The sequence below is a fragment of the Somniosus microcephalus genome, chromosome 13, assembly GCF_052327205.1.
Source record: "Somniosus microcephalus isolate GS21.2 chromosome 13, FLI_Smic_1.0, whole genome shotgun sequence".
Taxonomy (NCBI): domain Eukaryota; kingdom Metazoa; phylum Chordata; class Chondrichthyes; order Squaliformes; family Somniosidae; genus Somniosus; species Somniosus microcephalus.
Genome location: NC_140999.1, coordinates 177,671,511 through 177,687,352, shown reverse-complemented (window position 1 = coordinate 177,687,352; position 15,842 = coordinate 177,671,511). Strand labels below are relative to the sequence as shown.

At 45.7% G+C, this 15,842-nt stretch overlaps 1 protein-coding gene across 3 annotated transcripts in view; it reads right to left on the bottom strand.

The window, feature by feature from the left end:
• Positions 1–15,842, bottom strand: part of LOC147108818 (translocating chain-associated membrane protein 1-like 1) — a 126,404-nt gene that overhangs the window by 31,813 nt on the left and 78,749 nt on the right. For all 3 annotated transcript variants that reach the window (XR_015080671.1, XR_015080672.1, XM_086005699.1), the window contains exons 4-5: positions 6,667–6,783; positions 6,515–6,573 (exon numbers count right to left, since the gene is read on the bottom strand). Coding sequence is in view for 1 of the 3 variants with exons in the window: in XM_086005699.1 (XP_085861825.1) it covers positions 6,515–6,573; positions 6,667–6,783 (176 nt within the window). In the remaining 2 variants the exon portion in view is untranslated. The remainder of the gene's footprint in view (positions 1–6,514; positions 6,574–6,666; positions 6,784–15,842) is intronic.

The following is a 15,842-nucleotide window of genomic DNA, read 5'->3' as shown; positions in this document are numbered from 1 at the left end:
TCCACCATTAAAATAATTTAAAAAATCTTGACCAAAGTAAAGCTAAGCTATAATTATATTAAAGCAACATTTTTAAAAGATTAATTTCTTCTTAATTGAAACATCTGCTTTATAGTATCGATGAATGAGCCCTTCAACCAAGGCTTGTTGAAAAAAAAGTGGTCTGTTGAAAAGGAGAAAATAAAGGATCTGGAATACACAAAGAAGTGAATATTTTAACATTAAAGTATGTTGCTCTTTAAAGAACTCTACTGTAGGGATTGAGGACAGGGAATTGCAGATACGTATACTGATATTAAATGCAGCAAATGCACACTATTTTCTTGTTTGCTTTTATTAGCTTCTGCCAAAGCTGTATTTATTCCTTTCCTTATTTTTCTCCTCCTCTCCTAAAGTTGCTAGCTCTTGCTGGAGTATAATTCCATGGGCATGCACAGCCCTCCAGTATCTCACCCAAGTGACGTACATTTGTGAACCTAGACCATGAGAATCAACAGCCAATTTAGCTGTGGAGAGTATCACTGCTGAGGTAGATCCTGTTTTCACTTAACGTCCACACATGCGCTTTTGAGCAGGAATCACCGGATAAACAACCAGGACCACTCAACAAATAAAAAAAAGACAATGGGCCTGTGGTAAACCACTGTTATACCTGTCTGTATGTGTATGTGTATTCCACTAGGTACAGGTCTGGACATGCCTCGGCTGACTCCTCCCACTATTCCAGGTATATAAGTGACTCCCTCCCAGTCCCTTAGTATTCTGGACGGGTCGACCACTCGAGACTAGACCTTCATTCTTTAGTTAATAAAAGCCTGGTTGTTACTCGCTTAACCTCAGTCTTTTGAGTAATTGATGGCGCATCAATTTTATTAACTAAATTTTTTAATGGAGAAGATCCTCACACCAGCATGCTTGGACCTGGACAGTCGGGAAGCGGACGCTTCCACCAAGTTTGCTCACTGGCTCATGTGCTTCGAGGCATTCCTGACTGCCTCCACTGCGGTCGTAACGGATGCGAACAAACTGTCTGTCCTGATCTCCAAGGTGAACCACCGAGTGTATTCAGTCATCCGGGACGCGACCTCGTACACAGCCGCCCTCCAGCTCCTCAAGACCCAGTACACGCGCCCTGTGAACGAAGTTTACGCTCAGGCGTTCGAAAGGGCGAGTGGCTTTTATCAGGTGGGCTCTGTCTGGTCTATAAAAGTGCGGTTTGCACTCAGCGCAGACTTGGCAGTTCTTGGTCATGGTCCTGACCTCCTCAATGGAGTAAGGCAGGTTGCGGGCCTTGATGAAGTGGAAGAACCTGGTGACCCCCGGGTGGCAGAGGTCATTGTGGAGGGCCCTCAGCCTATCGATCTGCGCGCTGGCGCAGGTGCCACGCGATAGGGCATCTGGGGGTTCATTGAGCTTCCCAGGCCGGTACAAGATCTCGTAATTGTAGGTGGAAAGTTCGATTCTCCACCTCAAGATCTTGTCATTTTTGATTTTGCCCCTCTGCTTGTTGTTGAACATAAAAGCAACTGAACGCTGGTCAGTGAGCAGGGTAAATCGTTTTCCGGCCAGGTAGTGCCTCCAATGACGCACAGCCTCCACAATAGCCTGGGCCTCCTTCTCGACCACGGAGTGTCTGGTCTCCGGGCCCTGGAGGGTTCGTGAGAAGAATGCCACAGGTCTCCCCGCCTGATTAAGGGTGGCGGCCAGAGCGAAGTCGGACGCATCGCTTTCCACCTGGAAGGGGATGGATTTGTCCACTGTGTGCATGGTGGCTTTGGCAATGTCCTCCTTGATACGGTGGAAGGCCGAGCGGGCCTCTGCCATCAGGGGAAAAGAGGTGGATTTGATCAGCGGACGGGCTTTGTCTGCATAGTAGGGGACCCACTGGGCATAGGAAAAAAACCCTAGGCACCTCTTCAGAGCTTTTAGGCAGTGGGAGTTCCCTAAGGGGACGCATCCGGTCCGGGTCGGGACCGATGACCCCGTGTTCCACAACACAGCCAAGGATGGCGAGGCGGTCTGTGCGGAATATGCACTTCTCCTTGTTATATGTCAGGTTCAGGAGTTGGGCGGTGCGGAGGAATTTCTCGAGGTTTGCGTCATGGTCCTGCAAGTCATGGCCACAGATGGTCACATTGTCTAGTTAAGGGAAAGTGGCCTGCAGCGCGTTTTGATCGACCATCCGGTCCATCTCCCTTTGGAAGACAGAGACCCCGTTGGTAACGCCAAAGGGAACCCTAAGGAAGTGATAGAGGCGGCCGTTTGCCTCAAAAGCAGTATACTGGCGGTCTTCGGGGCGGATGGGGAGCTGGTGGTACGCTGATTTCAGGTCAATGGTCGAAAAGACGCGGTACTGCGCGATCTGGTTGACCATGTCAGCTATGCGGGGGAGTGGGTAGGCGTCCAGCAGGGTGTAGCGGTTTATTGTTTGGCTGTAGTCGATGACCAGGCGTTGTTTCTCGCCGGTCTTAACGACCACAACCTGGGCTCGCCAGGGGCTGGAGCTGCCCTCAATAATCCCCTCCTTCAGGAGCCGCTCCACTTCGGTTTTGAAGAAAACCCTGTCCCCGGCACTGTATCGCCTGCTCTTTGTGGCGATGGGCTTACAGTCGGGGGTGAGGTTAGCAAACAGTGGGGGGGGGTGGGACTCAGTGTGGAGAGGTTGCATCTGGTGCGCGGCGGGCAATTTGGAGGCTGCTGGCTGCGGACTGTGAGTGGGGGGAGGGGGCCACCGTACGCCATCGTAACGCTTTTGAGGTGGCACTGGAAATCCAACCCCAGTAGAACGGCAGCGCAAAGTTGGGGCAGGACCAGGAGTTTAAAATTATTGAACACAGTCCCGTCTACTACTAGTGTCACCACGCAGTAGCCGCCAATGTCCGCTGACTGGGACTCGGCAGCCATAGAAATCCGCTGGTGCGCAGGCAGGACTGGGAGAGAGCAACGCCGCACCGTGTCGGGGTGGATGAAGCTCTCTGTGCTCCCGGAGTCAAAAAGGCAGTTTATTGCATGGCCGTTTACCTTAACGTCCATTTTGGACCGAGCTAGTTGGTGTGGTCTCGTTTGGTCCAGCGTAACAGAGGCCAGCGTAGGGGTCGGTGTGTCGCTGCGGGTATCAGATGGGGGGGGGGGGGGGTTGGCGGCCTGCTGCGTCCCGGCTGGTGTCCAAGATGGCGGCGCCCATGATTCCCATGTGGCTGGAGTCGTCCAAGATGGCTGCTGCTGCGGTGGTTCGCACATGGCTGGGGAGGCCCAAGATGGCGGCTCGCACGGCCCACACGCGGCGCTGCTGGCGTTCGGGGTGGCTTTGGCCTTGCAGACGCTAGCATAGTGTCCCTTTTTCCCGCAGCCCAAGCAGGTCGCATTCTTCGCCGGGCAGCGCGCTCTGGGGTGTTTGGCCTGGCCACAGAAGTAGCATTTCTGGCCTTGGGATACTGCTGTCTGGCTTTGGGGCACTGCTGCGGTGGTTGGGCCGTTGTTGGGCTGTGGCTGGGGTGGCACGGTGCTATGGGGCTGTCCTACCGTGTCCCAGGTTGTCGTTCCCCGCGGCGTCCACGGTGCAGAGGAGTAGGCATCCATGCCCCGGTAGGCTGCGTCCAGCGTTAGTGCGATTTCGGAGGCTGTGTCGAGGGTGAGGTCACTCTGCTCCAGCAGTCGCTGTCGGGTGTAGTTGGACCTGTGGCCCGCTACGAAGGCATCCTGGATCAGTTCCTCCGTGTACTTAGTGGGCGTTACCGCCTTACACCCACAGGCCCGGCCAAGCACGGACAGTGCTTGGAGGTATTCCTCAGTCGATTCCCCAGGTTGTTGCTTGCGACTCCCCAGGAGGTGCCTGGCGTAAACTTCGTTCACAGGGCGCGTGTACTGGGTCTTGAGGAGCTAGAGGGCGGCTGTGTACGAGGTCGCGTCCCGGATGACTGAATACACTCGGTGGTTCACCTTGGAGATCAGGACAGACAGTTTGTTCGCATCCGTTACGACCGCAGTGGAGGCAGTCAGGAATGCCTCGAAGCACATGAGCCAGTGAGCAAACTTGGTGGAAGCGTCCGCTTCCCGACTGTCCAGGTCCAGGCATGCTGGTCGATTTTAAAGGGCCTCTCCCCTCCTCCGACCGCAATGTGTACTTCCTCAACATCATTGACGAGTACTCCCGTTTCCCGTTCGCTATCCCCTGCCCGGACATGACCAGTGCCACGGTCATTAAATGTCTGAACAGCCTCTTCACCCTGTTCGGTTTCCCCAGCTATATCCATAGCGACCGGGGCTCATCGTTTATGAGCGATGAACTCCGCCAGTACCTGCTCGCTAGGGGTATAGCCACAAGCAGGACCACCAGTTACAACCCCCGGGGGAACGGACAGGTGGAAAGAGAGAATGCAACAGTTTGGAAGGCCGCCCTACTAGCCTTAAAGTCTAGGGGCCTTCCGACCTCCCGCTGGCAGGAGGTGCTCCCCGATGCGCTCCACTCGATTCGGTCACTGCTCTGCACTGCCACCAATGCCACCCCTCACGAGAAAATGTTTGTCTTCCCAAGGAAGTCCACATCGGGGACAGCGTTACCGCCATGGCCGACGTCCCCAGGGCCGGTACTACTGAGAAGACACGTGAGGACCAATAAAACGGACCCCCAGGTCGAGAGGGTCGACCTCCTCCACGCCAACCCCCAGTACGCTTACATTGTGTACCCGGACGGGCGGGAGGACACAGTCTCCATACGAGACCTCGCACCCTCGGGGACCGCTGTAACCCACTACCCATTACCACCCCCCCCCACGACACCCTCGGGGACCGCTGTAACCCACTACCCATTACCACCCCCCCCCCCCCCGACCCGATATCCAACCCCAGCAGCCGGCTCGCCTTGGACCGTCACCCACGAGGACTACACTCCAGTGCCCCAGCCTACACTGGACGCGACGCCAGAAGCTCCACCACCCCTGCCGTCGCCACGTCGATCACAGTGGCAGACAAGACCTCCGGAGAGACGCCAATACACGAACTTTTAAATACACTTCACCCCGCCGGACTCATTTTTAAACAAGGGGTGAATGTGGTAAACCACTGTTATACCTGTCTGTATGTGTATGTGTATTCCACTAGGTACAGGTCTGGACATGCCTCGGCTGACTCCTCCCACTATTCCAGGTATATAAGTGACTCCCTCCCAGTCCCTTAGTATTCTGGACGGGTCGACCACTCGAGACTAGACCTTCATTCTTTAGTTAATAAAAGCCTGGTTGTTACTCGCTTAACCTCAGTCTTTTGAGTAATTGATGGCGCATCAGGGCCATAACTTGCGACCCCTACAGGTGCGTACGAGGTGCGCACGCACCCGTAGGGGCCGCGCAAGTTCCGGGTTTCGGCATGCGAAACGCATGCGCTAAAACCCGGAACTTGCGATCTGTCAAGAATCTTCTTGACAGATGATCCGCATCCCCAGGAGAAGGGCCTCCACGGGCGGAGAGTTGCGTTATTTGCCCAACTTCTGCCCAGCGAATGCCCGTGAAATTCTTATGCCTGGAACATTAAATATATGTCAATTTATTTTTCACAATTTTGGTTTTGTTTTAAATGTTTAATTATATTGTATTTTAATTAATTTTAAATATGTAATTAAAAAAAAAAATATTTGTTATATTAAATCTATTTTAATGTCATCCCGTCAAGTATGAATGGGGATTTCCCCATCTTTGACTGGTTGTGCCAGCCCACGTGGTCCCAGGGGCGCTTGTGAACCGCCTGCACCCCTGGGATACTCTACGCAGGCCTACACAGAGGCCCAGGAGCGCAAGTGTCCAAACCTCCGGGACCATCAGGTAAGTTCATAGATTTTTTGCTGGTCAGAGGCATCGGAAGCTTCCGACCGCAAATTCAGCCCCAATGCTTATTTTTAATCCGTTAATTCAGGACATGCTGACAAATTTGTGTTTTCAGATAGTACACGTTTCAAATCTACACTTCCTTGTGATTTCATCAGCAGGCCGTCAGTGGCAGAAAAGAATGAGAAATGGGTGAATACCTGTTTAAGAGGAATTTCACACCCAGGAGTGGGAACCCTGGCTGATTTTCCCCAACATAGGGTAACCTGGCAATGCTCCAGTTTAGATCAGCTAACCAACCACAAATCAAACCTGGTATCCTCTAAATCTGAATAGAATGGCTTAAGTGTTGCACCAAGTCATCTACTAGGCCATCAGGGAAGGTGTATTTGCTGCATTTTGGCAAACAAAGTGGAGATAGACAAATCCACAGTTGGTCACACCAATGTTATCATGTGGATATGCTACAAGGGGTCCCCAGCATAAACCAACGTCACCCTAGGATATTCACTCTACTGGATTGGCTGAACACAGAGCTTCAAAGTTAAACATGGAATAAAAGTACTTAGAATTCCTACTGATTACTTCTACATGATTATTCGGCTTTCAGAATTACACAATACCAAGTAATTTTTATTTTAAAAGGAAGATAGCTATATTTTCTTTCCATTTAAAAATTCAAAACCTGTGCTTACAACATGTGGGAGTGTGGATATCTTTCCCATAAGAGAGTAGGATCTGTTGTAAATTTTTCCTGGGGAGAAAAAATGAAAAGCATCAGTAAATTTGAACTTTTAATGATTTGGTACAAATTCTCGAATGAAATATTTGAAAGATATATTCTTACTCCAGTCAGGATGCTTCCTCCCCAGATAAAGGAAAACAAATAGAAGAATGCCAGCTGGCCAGATTCATTGAATTTACTGTGCTTCGTTTTGGACAAGTGCAGCCGTCTGTTTATTTTCTGAAAGAGTTCAAAATAATAAGGAAAAAATGTAAGAGATTTATCCTGCAACCCCAAGTTAAAAAATGTAAACCTGGCTACCCATTGAATGTCAAGATGCAGGTTCAAACCAATGCGATACCCCACCCAGGTGCTAAAAATAGAAAGATACATTCTGAGTATTTGCAAGTCTTATACTTCTGATGACATGACCAGATAACGCTACTGCATCAAAGCTGATGTAACTTAGGTTTATGCATTGAGCCCAGTTTACAGAGCCGTCTTCTTCACAGTTCCCTTCTATATCTGTCCATGAGCGGCTAACAAAAATTGTGGTTTCCCCATTTTGGAAACACTCCAGCAAAACCGAAATGTCCACCTTTGTTTGGATCCTTTGTTATTAGTGGCAGCACCGGAGGGGTTGTATATCACATAGAAATGTGATATACAATGGCTAAAGCTCAATAAAGTTGTCTGTATGAACCATGTAAATTAGTAATCCGTTAGCAGATTCCTGACCGATCATGGAGTTTAATGTATTGTGTAAATGGGCCAAGTTATCCCATCAATTTCCGAGCATACTATGTAACTGATTATGAATGGTAGCCAAGCAAAATAAGTCTGTTTAAAGTCGTTCGTTTTGATGTCTTCATGGGTAGTTCCAAGCCTTCTGGCATGGAACAAGGAATTAGTTTGGGATAGCGGTGTTTTGATTGACAGCGGAGTCTGGGGTAGGGATTAGGGCCAGGTGTATTTTTTCTTTATAGCCCTTTTGACAGACAATTCTATGGCTGGGGTGCCAAGTACAAACATATATTGGGCTGCCTGTGTTTGGCTCACAAGTCTGCAACCTACAGAAGATCTGTGCTAGTTTGACTCCATGGAAGTGGTTTACCATGCAAAAAGTAAACATGTTTTCAAGGGTTAAAGTATGTAATCATATAGCTATGGGGAAATGTTTTTATATAGAGAAGAATAGCAAAGTTTACAATTACCGAGACCGAATAATGGTGTTTCTCAGTTCTCAGAAGAAATGTAATCTAATTGAGACAGTGGTGAAGAGGTTTAAAACATTAATGGAGCAAGGAGGAGGAAAGCAGGTGCCAAAGCAGCGAGTGGGAAAAGGTCGACAGTGGAAATACGCTGCTGGTAAAGTGGGGGTTTGGGCATAGTGAAGGGGAGCAGTGAGCATTTAGGAGTTGCAAAGTTTGATGGTGAGTACGAGAAGTTGGTGGGATGAGATATGAACGTGAAGGAGAAAGTTCAGATGATGCTGAAGCAGGGAACGGTGGGAGGAGGAAGATGACAGCGACGGGTTTATATAGCGCCTGTAACATAGAAAAATGTTCCAACGCGCTTCACAGAAGCATAACCATAAAAAGGATGGTGAGCCAAAGAAGGAGATATTACGAGGGTTGAGAAAGAGGAGTTTTAAGGAGGAGAGGGAGGTGGAGGCATAGGAGTTAAGGGAGGGATTTCTGAAGCATGGGTCCTAGGCAGCTGAAGATACAATCGTCAATGGTGAACTGAAAGGGGATGGGGATTCAGAGGATTGAAGAGTTGTAGAGGTTACAGAAATAGGGTGGGGCAAGGCCATGGAGGGATTAAAATACATGAATGAAGATTTTAAATTTGACTCAGAGAATTGGGGGAGGGTGACTGTAGGGCAATGAAAACAGGGGGTGATGAGTGAGTGGGACCTGGTGCAGGATAAAATACACACAAACTTTGGGATGAGCTGAAGTTTATGTAGGGTGGAGAATGGCAGGCCGGCCAAGAAAGCTTTGGAATAAATTGAGTCTGGAGGGGACAATGGCATGGATGTGGATTTCAGCAGCAGATGGGTGGAGATAGAAGTGGAGCCATGTGATGTTACGGAGGGGGAAGTATGCGGCCTTTGGGATGGACAGGATTTGGAGTCAGTAGCTCAGTTTGGGAGCAAATAATATGCTGACATTGAATAGTCTGATTCAGCCTGAGGCACTGGCCAAGGAGGGAGATGGAATTGGTGGCAAGGGTATGGAGTCTGTGGCGAAGTCAAAGACAATGACTTCAGTTTTCCTAATGTTTAACTGGAGGAAATTGCAGCTCTGACAACAGAGGCAGTGGAACGGTAGAGAGAGATTGGGGAGAGGGGCAAGTGGGTGTCTTCAGCGTACAAGTGAAATCTCACCACATGTCCGCGGAAGATATGACCTAATTAAATAATTATTTAATGAATTAAAGGTTGGGCCGGAGAGCTATCGTAAATGTTTTATAAGTGGGCCTACGATGGCAATGACAGCATTCCTGCACACTATTTGTGTGGGGTTTTGATAGAGTAGATAAGGAGAAACTGTTTCAACTGGCAAGAGGCTCGGTAACAAGAGGACACAGATTTAAGATAATTAGCAAAAAAGCCAGGGGAGAGATGGGGAAATTTTTTCTCTTATGATCTGGAGTGCACTGCCTGAAAGGGCGGTGGAAGCAGATTCAATAGTGTCTTTCAAAGGGAAATTGGATATATTCTGGATAAGGAAAAATTTGCAGGGCTACGGGGAAAGAGCAGGGGAGTGGGACTAATTGGGTAGCTCTTTCAAAGAGGCAGAAAAGACACAAGGGGCTGAATGAGAGATAGAGATGGCTGCTGGAGCAGCAGCACTGGAAATAAATGTATTTACAGAGCCCTACAGGTGGCATTTAATACTTTTCTCACAGCGCATCAGGCTTACTATTTATCGATTACTGACATGCCAGGGTTGGGAACGATTTATTAATTATTTGCAGGCCAGCATCCCATGCACTGTTTATCTATACACCATAATTGGCATCGGGAACACCAACATGAGAATGAAACAGATTTATAGACCTATACACCTTGTATTTGATATTTTTGTTGTGATACACAATTCATTAATTACTTATAGGTTGGGGAAATATATTAATTATTTATGGATCAGGAGAAATCATTCTTATTTACTTACAGGTTGGGGTTGGGCATAGATTGGGTTTATACTCGCTGGAGTTTAGATGAGAGGGGATCTCATTGAAACTTACAAAATTCTAACAGGACTAGACGCAGGAAGGCTGTTCCCAATGGTCGGGGAGTCCAGAACCAGGGGTCACAGTCTAAGGATAAGGGGTAACCCATTTAGGACTGAGATGAGGAGGAATTTCTTCACCCAGAGAGTAGTGAACCTGTGGAATTCTCTACCACAGAAGACAATTGAGGTCAATTCATTAAATATATTCAAGAAGGAGTTAGATATATTTCTTAAGGCTAAGGGGATCCAGGGATATGGGGAGAAAGCAGGGACAGGGTACTGAATTTGGAGGATCAGCCATGATCGCATTGAATGGCGGAGCAGGCTCGAGGGGCCGACTGGCCTACTCCTGCTCCTATCTTCTATGTTTCTATGTAATTAAGATGTTGGCATCTTGCACACTATTTATATATTGAAATGGTCACTGGGAACAGCAGCGCTGGAATGATATATATTTATAGTCTACGCTTAATTTAAAATTGTTTAATTCAAATTAATTTTTGTGCTAATTTCCTACTATCCTATATTACCACAGTGCTGAATTTAAATAATGGGATAATTCAATCCTTTTGCACCAAAAATGACTGAATTATCAGCAAACTGTAGAGTCCTGCACATTTTAATTTCTTTTTTTGAGCAAAGCAATGTTACAGGATTATTAATTATTTACAGGTTGGGTTCAGGAGAATTCACTTTTATTCCAGGTTGGCCTTTAATGGCCATGGTCCAACACATTATTTATTTATATGTTGAAATGGCCGTTAGGAATGACAGCACTGGAATTACATACATTTATACAGAGCTGCACATTATAGTTCAAATTGTTCTTGCAGCACATGAATCTCTCGGATATTATTGCTTTAAAATTAGGTTCAGGAAAATTCATTATTTTTTTCCGGTGAAATCAAATACAGTTATGTACTTCTGAACTTTTAGTTAATATTTTTATTGTAGCACATAAAAAAAAGCAAGACAAAAAAAGAGAAGCAATAAAATTCTTATTATAGTAGCAAAGAAACCTGCCAATGTGCTAAGTTATTGAGCAGGGCAAGTGCTTCTGACGTACAGACATGGGAGATGCAGTTCGGAGGACCATGCTGGGAGTGAATTGAAGAATCTGCCAGAAACATAAGAGGTATGCATGGAAAATCTATTTTAGCATGATTGGCAGGCATGGTGGAAATAGCATGACAACAAAAGTGCATCAAGTGCACAAGACTTCTAATAGATTATTCTTTCATTCAAGATTCTAACTTTTCTTTTTTTTTTTAAAAAGTGATTTTCTGATAGGTAGTCTCAAATATGGACTGGCAGTGCAGCAGTTAAGCAAGAGCACAATGAGTGGAACCAAGCATTTGGACACGGAATGCCACAAGAGGGCAGGGAGCAGGGTGGCTGGACAAAGCGAGACCTGGAGTAGGAATTGAGATTCATGTTGAAGCAGTGCTGCAGCAGTGTTAGTTTTTTCTATTATTTAGTAACTGGGAGTTGCAACGGCTGGATCCTGCACCAGGCAACGGTGCTCCTCCAACTAAGTCCCAGAGCAGGGACTGAGGAGAGCAGAAGCATCAGTTCTACATAACATATATATTACAGGCCCTATTACACAGTTACATCTTTTTCTTCAGTTGGATCCTTTTTACTCGGTTTTCTTCCTTTTACACAGGAACATTCCATAGCCATCAAAGTATTCACCTGATCTAATGCTGGTTTACATCGGCTTGGGTATAATTAGTCCTTTATTCTCCCCTCTGAATGAGGGAAGGTTAGGGCTTACATCATCAGGTCCTGACGTACTCTATGGATGACCAGTCATGCTGGCAATCATAAAATAAGATTTTGGTATGTTATACACCCAACCTCCTTTGTGGTGGTGTCCATCAGACTCATTAGTGAGGCAGCCTTTATCTGCATGTAGTGCATAGAGTGACACTTGTACATTCTGGGAATTTCAGTCTGCTACCTACTTAACTCTTTTCTTTCATGTTAGCTTACAACTGAACTCAGCACTAAGGTGCCTGAAAGATCTCCATGGGAAATAGGTAGATTTCAAATGCAGAAAAGACTATATGGGTAAATGTTATGACTTTTGTGAATTAGGTAACTGTATTTGATATTGGAAACCTTATTTTCAGTTATGGGGTTAATGATAGAATAAGGTGGTGGCTGAGAGCATTTTCAATGGGCTGTAATTTGCGACCACCACAGATGCATACGCGCCCATAGGGGCCGTGCAAGTTCCGGGTTAGGGCATGCGAAGCGCATGCGTGAAAACACGGAACTTGCAATCTGTCAAGAATTCTCTTGACAGATCATCCGCATCCCCGGGAAAAGGGCCTCCGCGGGCAGAGAGTTGCGCTATTTGCCCAACTTCTGTCCAGCGAAAGCCCTTGAAATTCTTACGCCTGGTAAAAGCAGGCATAAGGCCTATTTTTACCAGCATAAGAGAGCTTTAAAAAATAGAAAAATAAAATTTGATCACTCATTTATACTTTAAAAACCCTGTCCAATAAGTTTATTTTTAGCCCCGTTAAAACATAATTTTGTTTTCCAAAAAAGAAAATTTTTGTTTAAAATATTTAATTAAATTGCATTTTAATTAATTTTAAATATGCAATTTTTAAAATTGTATTTATTTCATTTGTTCGTGTATTTTTTTTTATTTTTTTATAAAGTGATCCCCATTCATACTTAAAGGGGTTCGGAACCCCCATAAGTATGAATGGGGATTCCCTTCTTTTATTGGTTGGGCCGGCCCACTTGATCTCATGGGCGCTTGTGAACCGCCTGCGCACCTGGGATACGTGGGCCTCTACCTGCGGGTACCCGGAGAGACCCAGGAGCGCGAATCTCCGTACCTCCCAGACCACCAGGTAAATGCGTAGATTTTTTACAGGTCGGAGGCATCCGCCTGCGGGAAGCCTTGGATCGCAAATTTTGGGCCAATATTTCCCATTTCATGGTTACAATTTTTTTTTTTTTTATTGTCGTTTGCTAGTTTTTAATTATTGTACTAGCTTATTATGTTCCTTAGCTGTTCAATTGCTATTTAAAAAAAAATTATATATGAGCCAAGCAGATGGAAGTGTGACATACACTGTGAATGTGACATTTTCCAAGTGTGTTGGGTACGCACTGTGCAACGCTTTTTTTATATAACCTTCAGTTAATCTGAATATCAGATGCAAGAATATTCCCATTCAATTGTTTTACCCAAGGTCCTAGGGAATGCCTCTGAAAAAAACAAGGGTCACCAATGCAACTATACTGCTTCAACGTTAAATAGGTGCATCCTAGGATTAAATGAAATGAGTGTAGAAGTAGAATGTGTAGTCGTGAAAAATTTCCAAAGCTCACAGAACATACAAGCAGTATCAGAACATTACAGTAATGTTGTGCCGTGTCCAAAAAGTCAGACCATAGTCCTGAATTATAGGCCTATTAGTTCAACATTAATAGGAAGAATACAGTCCATAATAAAATGAAGCAATTGAAGAGCATGTAACATGAGCAACAGCACAAAAAGAAATAAAATCGATTTATAAAGGGCAGGTTATGCTTAAGAGATTTAGTGGCATTCTTTGAGGATGTAACAGTATTAGTAGCTGAAGAAAATGTGCTGGGTACTTTACAAGAATGAACAAATTTGCATTTATACAACACACTTCATTACCTCAGGACTTCCCAAAGCACTTCACAGCCAATGAAGTATTCATAGCAAGGTCCCACAAACAACAATGAGATAAATGACCACATAATCTGTTTTTTTTAAATGATGTTAGCTGAGGAATAAATATTGGCCAGGACATCAAGAGAACTCCCTTGCTCTTCTTCGATTAGTGCCGTGGGACCTTTTACGTCCACTAGAGAGGGCAGATGGGTCCTTGGTTTAACATCTCATCCAAAAGACGACACTTCCAACAGTGCAGCACCCTCTCAGTACTGCACTGACGTGCCAGCCTGGATTATGTGCTCAAGTCTCTGGCGTGGGGCCTGAACCCATGACCATCTGACTCAGAGATAAGAGTGTTACCACTAAGCCAAGACTGGCACCTAAAGCTCCAGAAACATGGCAATAAGCAATGATAAAGCTGTAAATTAGATTATTAGTTAGATAGTAGAAAACAGAAGGTAATTCTGAAGACTTCCTTTGAGTATTTTTGGCCCCTCTCCCGTCTTGGATCTCTCTGCATCATACACCAACTCTGGATGAGGCACAGGTTGGTGGCCACTGTGCTCTCAAGCCTTCACCAATGCTGCTCAAAAACTGTTTACTAGGATGTATGCAAGAGTAGACCATTCCCTGAGGAGGCAGCTAGCTCTCCTGGTAATAAATCCCATCATGAAAAAGGTATTGGTTTCAGGGAGAAAAAAAACACACTTGGGCAGGGGGGGGGGGGGGGGGGGGGGGAGATGGTTGGGGAGTGGGGGGAAGACAGAAAGATGGCAAGGAGGCAGGGAAAATGAAGAAAGCAAACAAACTATAGTGAGGTCCAGTTGTAGCAGATGAGGTTTCTTCAGACAATCTGCATGTGCCTAAATCCAGCACAATAAAAGGGTCATCAATTTCTCTGGACGGAATTGACAGTTTGCATGCCAACAATACTTGCATTACTTTTCTTCACTTAACAGAATGCCTCTCCTGATACCTGGCTCCCCAGCTTCCCAACTCCACATTTGTAAAGGTGCCTTTCCTCAGGTGCTGCAGTGCCACTGCCCACACTGCCGACATCTGAATGAATGGACTTTCCCTCTCTCCCATAGGTAGCAAACCAGAGACCCCTCTCTTTCTCACACTGAGCCTCCTCGCAAGAAAACCTAACCCTGCCGACTGCTAACCCCAGTCAAATGTGAAGAACTGTATAGCTCTATTAGATCCTTGATGTATAGATAAGCAAGTGTTGTATAACATACAAAGCAGGATATAATCTGTTATTCTGTATTCTACCATGGCTTGAGAAGTGTGCAACTTCTTTAAATCAATAATAATCTATATTTTTTTAAGTTGTCCTCTGATGCTATCCACAACAGGTACTCTAGAACTTGGATTTGATCGTTTAAAATCCAGTTGCAGTTCAGTCAGTTCAACTGTCAGATTATAAAAGCTGCCATGATCTGAAAATAGCTCCAGTGTACAATTCGGATGTCCTGATATAATTTTCTATTTCACTACTTCAAAACTTGTTAACCAGAAGTCAATGATATTTCAGTAAAGAAAGAATCTGCATTTACATATTGCCTATCATGGCCTCAGAACATCGTAAAATGCTTCTCAGCTAATGACGTACTTTTGAAGTGTAATCACTGTTGTAATTTCACTGTGTGCAATGAGCGCTGCACAGTCAGCAAAAAGGAGTTCTCTCAGCAACAGATGTTTGATTTTACTTTTACATCTTAAGTGTACAATATTGAAAATTTTTCCATCTGATCTTGTATGGAGCAATAAACCTTCGGCATTAGGTGAGAAAGCATAAAGAAAGAGCAGCGCAAAGAACATACTAAAGACTGTTGGTGTCAAAACACATCCCTGTTTGACACCACTACATATTTCAAAACTGTCAGATTGATTACCATCATACTGGGTTGTAGCCTTCGCACCACAATGGAAGGATCAAAATCAGACCGAAGAGGACAGAGTTCATCCAACACTCTCCAACAATTGGAGAAGACCCTCTGCAATAGCTTTTCACTTCCTTTTGTGATGAATTTGGACTAACCACCAATCTAAATAAGTCAAGTGATTATGGCACAGGGTGTGTTGACTGCACCAGAATTTAACATGCTAGAAGTTGTACACAAGTTCTGCCAGCCAAGATCAACTCTAGACAACGAGCTAAACTCTCGCATCGCAAAGGCAACAACCATATTTGGTCAATTGACTAAGCATGTGTGGGGGGAAAAATAGGAAATTAACATTGAACATTACATAGAAACAGGCCATTCGGCCCAACCAGTCCATGCCGGTGTTTATGCTCCACTCGAGCCTCCTCCCATCTTTCCTCTTCTAACTATCAGCATAACCCTCTATTCCCTTCTCCCTCATGTGCTTATCTAACC